The sequence below is a fragment of the Limulus polyphemus genome, unplaced genomic scaffold, assembly GCF_000517525.1.
Source record: "Limulus polyphemus unplaced genomic scaffold, Limulus_polyphemus-2.1.2 Scaffold1225, whole genome shotgun sequence".
NCBI classification, from domain to species: domain Eukaryota; kingdom Metazoa; phylum Arthropoda; class Merostomata; order Xiphosura; family Limulidae; genus Limulus; species Limulus polyphemus.
This window is the reverse complement of record NW_013666835.1, coordinates 236,537-243,638: the sequence shown is the minus strand read 5'-3', so window position 1 is coordinate 243,638 and position 7,102 is coordinate 236,537. Positions and strand designations below refer to the sequence as shown.

At 32.2% G+C, this 7,102-nt stretch overlaps 1 protein-coding gene across 2 annotated transcripts in view; it reads right to left on the bottom strand.

Annotated features, from left to right (window-relative positions):
- The window catches only part of LOC106462686 (neprilysin-2-like), a 56,267-nt gene that overhangs the window by 18,703 nt on the left and 30,462 nt on the right, over positions 1-7,102 (bottom strand). For both annotated transcript variants that reach the window (XM_013922633.2, XM_022390013.1), the window contains 3 exons: positions 5,420-5,642; positions 4,187-4,285; positions 2,881-2,958 (listed from right to left, as the gene is read on the bottom strand). In XM_013922633.2, coding sequence (XP_013778087.2) covers positions 2,881-2,958; positions 4,187-4,285; positions 5,420-5,642 — 400 coding nt within the window. The remainder of the gene's footprint in view (positions 1-2,880; positions 2,959-4,186; positions 4,286-5,419; positions 5,643-7,102) is intronic.

The window sequence follows — 7,102 nt, the reverse complement described above, 5'->3', positions numbered from 1 at the left end:
ACGTGAACAACCAACTGTGGAATGAAATGAAACATAATTAAATAGAACAACCACATCTTTCGAAATATCATTAATAAACTAAACTCTTTATCTTACAGAAGATACGATAACTGATAATTTTCTCTACCGCAGATCAGTTCTCTTTCTTCTGTAGTTCTTTCGAGAAGGTAGAAACATCTCTTGGGTAGTATCTCACGAGAAGCACAAAAGATAAACCAATCACTTGGAGTAACCGAAGACACAAATCGATTACCATGTCCGCAATAACTATATCCTGGATGAATGTACCAAGATTGAGGTAACCGTAGCGATTCAAGGCTAAACTCAGCATACAGTTACCCGATCTCAGCAACAACAAAAGATTCGAACACTTCGCACGTGATACGATACATGTAGTAATTTGAGGTCGGTGAAATGAAAGAGACGGAACACTGTGTGAAGTTGAAATATAATTAAACACTTTATTTGTCGGAAAGAAACAGAAGAGAGGTCGATCGTACAAGTAGAGGACTATTGCATTAAGTTTAAAATCAAAATAAACTACATTTAAGGATTAAATAGGTGATGCACGCAATCAACAAACATAACAAGTAATAAGTTAAAAAGCGGAAGAAACTTCACCAGAAAGCCCTAACGCTTCCAAGTCAGAGACCACGTTTATAGTTCTCTCTGTATAGCTGACTAATAAAAAAATTTGATCATTAAAATCTGGAAGTATCTACCGTTCCATGTAACAAGTGCAAAGCAGTCGTCCGTATACAGGGTAAAGTTGGATGCAATAAAAACTACCCAAGAAGCAGTGAAAGCTTCCTTGAACTAATCCTGCTACACAAAGTAATAATCACGCTGAGTTTAACACATAACCTAACGGGATTTATGGTGATCGAAATTATCATTTATAAAAATTTAACTTTTTGTGGACATGAAATTTACACACGAATGCATGGCAGATATGATAACTGATAAAACTTCCAGATTAGCCGGCAATATATCACATGGCTATAGATAGAAACTGTGAGCTTTGATTAGCTGAGAGTATGTCACGTGGTTAAAGATAAGAACTGTGAAATTTAAAGGATCACAATGAGTGTTATCAAGGTGGCATCAAAAGATGACACCCAGCCGAAGAACCTTTTCAGTGTTTATATCATCTACACTTCGTTGACCTTGGAAATGCATGACTAATTGGTAGGTCACTAAATATTGACAATGAAGGGTTAAAATAATGTATCACAACCATATCTCAAGATAGAATAAAGTTAATTTCTGTATTCTTTACATTATCATCATGGCTGTTCTATCAGTTTTCATCATTTACTTCAGTATTTACTTTTGCTCTACGTATCTCCGGTTTTCTATAATGTTAAACTAACATATTTCTTCAAAGTAAATATAATTATATTGTTTTTGTTTTTTACGAACTCACAATTGCTTTTCAAAACTAAAGAGTTTTCACAACCTCTTTTTTTATTTATGAAAAGACTTCATAATCGATACACTTATATTTGTTACGTCAGTTGCTCAATAAAGTTTTCAAAATAGCCTATTAAATTATACCAGAACACAGTATAACCACAGTGGATTCAGATTGGTATCTAACCCCGCCCAATGGGGGTAGAGCTATTATTTGCAATTTTGTGTGTCTGTCTCTGTGTGAACTGTATATCTAAACACCTTTATCTGATTCTGATTGCATTTAATAAAAAGGTTGAGTGTTCCACCAGCAATCAACTGATGAACTTTTGGTAAATATAGCTAAAAGTTCAAGGTCACACTGAAGGTCAACCACTTTCGTTAAAATAGCAACAGGAATTTTGCAGAATAGTCGAAACTCATGAACAAATTGAAAGAGAAAAAAGATATTGGCACTGTAACGAATTTGTTATTATATATTCATTTTAATATCGACGTTTGTTTAGATTAAGTTTGTATTTAGAAACATGCATAGCTTATAGTGTTAAATATGAATTGCAAGACTCCCGCCTATTCTCTAAAGTTGTAGAAGATTCTCGAGAGTAAGAATCAACAATATATGTGTGTATGTAAACGCTTGTATTAGCGTCAGTATTGTTACGTAAAACTAAAATTTGGAGAAAGCCTCCACATGCCTATAAATATAACCAACTTGAAGTGCCAAAAGAGAGTATTTATTATTCGTCTACTATAGTCAGTGTGCTATGAACTTCGAAAGCTATAACTGTGATTGTTATAACACTTATCAATCGGAAAACTTTACAATGTTCGAACAATACAAATCATTTAACTTCAGTGGATTCTCATCGGACATTAGTACTTTTACGAAAACATTACATAATGTCACGGTGGAAAACTTGATGTGTGTGGCTGGTAAATAATGAAGGACAAAGCCAACTAGCTCCCTGTTAAGTGAATTATACCTACGTCAACTCGTAATTGACTCACTCATCGTGAACCCTTGATAAGATATCGAAGAAGTTCCAGACTAGATAGAAGACTTTAAATTACTTGTAAGTTTGTGAAACTTTTGTTTATAAATCATTGTTTGTTATAACCGTTATTATAAATTGTATTGTTATGTGTATATTAAAACGTATTTGTGTTCAAAAAGAAAAGTGTATGTATCAATCTTGTTGACAAATATCATAAACAGACCATATATTGGATTTTACTTAACTGCTAAATCCAAAGTACAATTTAACTACTAAATTTAAAGTATCATTTAACTCGGTTACAGACCATTTGAAATTATAATACGTAACAGCACCTAGACCCAGATTTGTGAGGGCGAGGAACTGTTTGATGTATATTTTAGGTTGTTTAATACAAAAATCAAGAACACTGGTGGACACCTCTAGGTGTCGTTTTAGTGCAATATATAAGAAGAAAGTTGTTTCTAGTTACCATCTCATATTCTTTTGACAGCTCCACGGGGTTTGTCAGAAGTTCAGGATATCCTATTCTCTCGGTTATAGCGTTACTCTGTTAAAATATAATATATTTGTCAGAACTTCAGGATATCCTATTCTCTCGGTTATAACGTTACTCTGTTAAAATATAATATATTTGTCAGAAGTTCAGGATATCCTATTCTCTCGGTTATAGCGTTACTCTGTTAAAATATACTATATTTGTCAGAAGTTCAGGATATCATATTCTCTCAGTTATAACGTTACCCTGTTATAATGTAATGAAATACATAGATTCACGTGCTTAGAATTAAACACTTAAAAAAAGTGTTTTATGGTTAGTTCACAGCCTCACTTATCAGATCATCACATTATTCTTTTTATCACGACTTCAGATTGGAAAAAGAACGTAATAAAGCTGATAAACGAATGAAACAATTTTATTATTATTTATTTATGAATGTGCTTGAATGTTTTCATAGCGTTTAATTGAATAATATCCGTTGAACATATACATATTCAAAGTCAGATTTCATTCCTAAAGTATAATGTACTAATTCAAATATACACGAATGATACATAATTCTAAATAGATTTTAGATAATTTTTTCACATTTTAGATAATCAAATCACTTGGAAAAAAAATACAATGCGGGCTAAATCAGATAAAATTTATGTTACAAGTGCTAAATTACACTGACTACAATCGTTTATAAAGCTCTTTTGGTTTCTTTGTTTATTTTGCTATTTTGACACAAAACTACAAAAAGGGCTATCTGCGCATAACCGTCCTTAATTTTGAACTGATAGACTAAAGGAAAGGTGGCTAGTCAAACAACATCCACTGCCGACTCTTGGACTACTCTTTTCTAACCGAATAGTGGAATTTAACGGTCCATCTTATAGGGTGCTCACAGCCCCTTAGTGCTGAGCGCGATGTTTCTGCAATGGGACCGAATCATAGCCATTCGGTCTATGCTAACCATTAAGCCATGCCCGGCACATGAAGCTTTGTGTCGGTATTGCCCTTAGTAACGAAAAACTCCAAGATTGAAAAGTATAGTTTAAAAAAAAACTTTAGGCTCAACATGCAGTACAATCACGTTTCAACTCCCCAGAATATAAGGGTTTAACAATGTTGCCTCTAGAGGTTTGAATGATGTTTCTTTGCCTACATTAATTCAATAACAGTGTTAATAATTGTAACTGAAACAGGATTAATCAAGTTAACACTCGAATCTTTTGACACATATGCTTCACTGCATTACAATATGATAAAATTCAAACTTCCAATAGTTTACCTTTTCTTTAGCTACGGTGCGAGTTTCATCGTTCATCCACTCGTTCTCTTCAAGTAGTTCATTGAAAGCCTCTCTGATGTTATGAATCATTTCTAAAGCCTTGAGAGTAAACGTTTACAAATCACTATATTTATTGCAACAATGATAGCGATGTACATATAAACTGCATGGTGTACTTCTACAAGGAAGCAAGTTCTGAGGGACACATATATATATACATTGTTGTTTACTCTTAATTATAATATATTTATAAATTTTGTTCTGGATATTACAGCAATCTTTCCCACGAGAAAGTGCGTGTGACCTCCTAGATTAATGGCGTAGTTTGTGAATAGGCTTTAATAATACAGGCTTGCGATGGTTTTATTGTCTTGAAATTTTTACTTGTTCTACAGTAATTCCTGTACGCTGAATTCGAAAATGATATTCATTTTTCTCCATCACGTACAAATTTTTCACAAAGCGTCGTAACGCAAAACAGACATAATAATACAAATTTTTCATTGTCGTAAACGAAATAATAATTTGATCTAAGTAAGAGTTTTTTTTCCTTCCTGATTTGTAAAAACTCGTTACGTGATAGAAAAAAATATATTATTTTTGAAATTTGCTAGCTGAATTATGGAAAATCCGTTATTAAAACCAAAACACTTTTATGAAGTTTAAATTCCTAGACCTGTATTATTGGCATGAAATATACTTACTCATTAGAGCATGAAAAAATCACATAACTAAAATTATCATTTACTCAGTGTCCAATCTTTTTCACTTACTCAGAGTTAAATCTTTTTTACACTTACTCAGAGCTAAATCTTTTTTTTTTCGATTTTAGTACAAATTACAGTGACTATAGTTTTTAAGTACAAAGAAAACTGCCAAGTCTTATCATTATGATTATTAGAAATAATATGTATTACAATATGGAAAAAGAAGGTAAATAAACAAGCTTGTCTTAGATAGGGTTTGTACACTTAAATAGAAATAATATATATGCTACTTTAGTCCAGAGTTCGTAACAGGGTTAATTAAATATAAAACTTATAAATTATGAAATTAAATTTTAATATCAACGTTAAAAACCAATTCTGAGTCTTCGAAACAATCATGCACTTAGTTTCTCAATCAGTATCCAGTGGTGTTGTTCTAAAAGTTCTAGTTTGCAAAAACAGTTGTTGTATCAAGTTTTTATTAATCTACCATGAATAACGACGTATCAAATCACCATATACTTACGGTTTCTTTACTGGATAAGTCAAAATTGTTTCGAATGAAAAGCGCTCCTACTGCCATCCCCATCTTCTTGTTTACCAGGTCGATGCATTGGCTCCATCTCACGCGATTAGCAGAGACCCCTAACAGAACTTTTCGAAACTCGGACAGCTTCTGAGTATACTCTCCGTTCAAATGGGGAATCATTTCGTTGACAAATCGCCAAATAGCGTAATTGTGTATGACACTAAAACGATATTTGAAAAATAATCTTGTTCATTTGTACATTTTGCTCTTAAAACTTATATTTGCAAACAATGGAATAATTAGGTACTTACAATAAGGTTATGGTGATCGGTAATCAATTTGTTGTCTCGGTTGGCAGCCTCTGATAATTCATTCGAATAATTAATTAAATCAGAATTACCCCTTTTTTTTGGCTTTTGCGAATACAGAAGATGTTAAGAATAATGAAGAAAAAATCATCACTATGAGCTTCCTTGACAATGGATAACCTGGATACTTAATAAAGAAAACTAACGCTAAGAATTAACAGGGAGAAAATTACAGACACACAGAAACATTTTCCTGCGTCAAAGATATCAGAAAATATTAAAATATTTTGAAAGTAGTATTTTGAATCAAATCCAAAGAGATAGAAACCACACAAACGAAAACAAAGGCAAACAAGGCTTCAACACCCAATCAATTGATTTAAAGTAACACAAATTGGTAATTAGTGACTACAAATATTATCTAATTAAGGGAGAAATATATGATAAAAGCAATAAGTTACTAATTGCTATACTAATTATTATCTGAGAACGGTGCCAAAGTAAATTAATGTAATAGCTTTATTATTTCACCTGCTTACATATTATTAATGCTTTTATAATTACAAAAAAGCATATTATACGTCTAAATATACGTTTGAGCCAAAACATAATTTTGCTTTTTGTTTTCGCTCGAGTGTTTTTGGATAGATTTCACGTTACATCAACCCAAAATAACTACAGTGTAATCATTATTCTTTAACTAAACCTTTAAAATAGAAGCAACCCATACAGGGAAGTAATACGCAGATCAGGATATTCCTAATATTACACACATTATCAAGTAGAATGGAATTGGAAAGAGTGTTACCCTTAAGGGTAACAACACGTAAGGAAGGAAAGGAAACAGTAGTGACACTGGACAACACTCTCAGATGAAGGGAAAGAGGGGTTTTTGTTTTGTATTAATCGATGTTCTTTCTTTTCACTGCTTATCTTGCATGATTTCGAGAATAAATATTTATTTACAACTTAAAATAAACGGGTTACTGCCTCAGCTAAGTAGACACAGATTTAATTCATTACCGTGTTTTTCGGTGTATAAGACGCACTTTTTTTACCCCAAAATCTGCTTGCGTCCTATACACCGAAGGTATGAATAATATAGATGTATATATACGATATAAAGAAGCCAGGTGTAAATATATTTAAATAGGCATGCATAGTTTAGTTCAGTTGAATGTGTTATTTATAACAATAGTAGTTTTTTCTTTTAAAAACATAACTATTTATAATGCTCCCTAAATAATAAAAAATAAAATTATAGTAATGGATGAGTGAAAAAGCTTGTAAATACACGACGATCCTTGTTTAATGTGAAGCAGAATAAGGCAGTTTTAGGCCTAACTTTAACAAATAAAAAATCGTTTTTGAG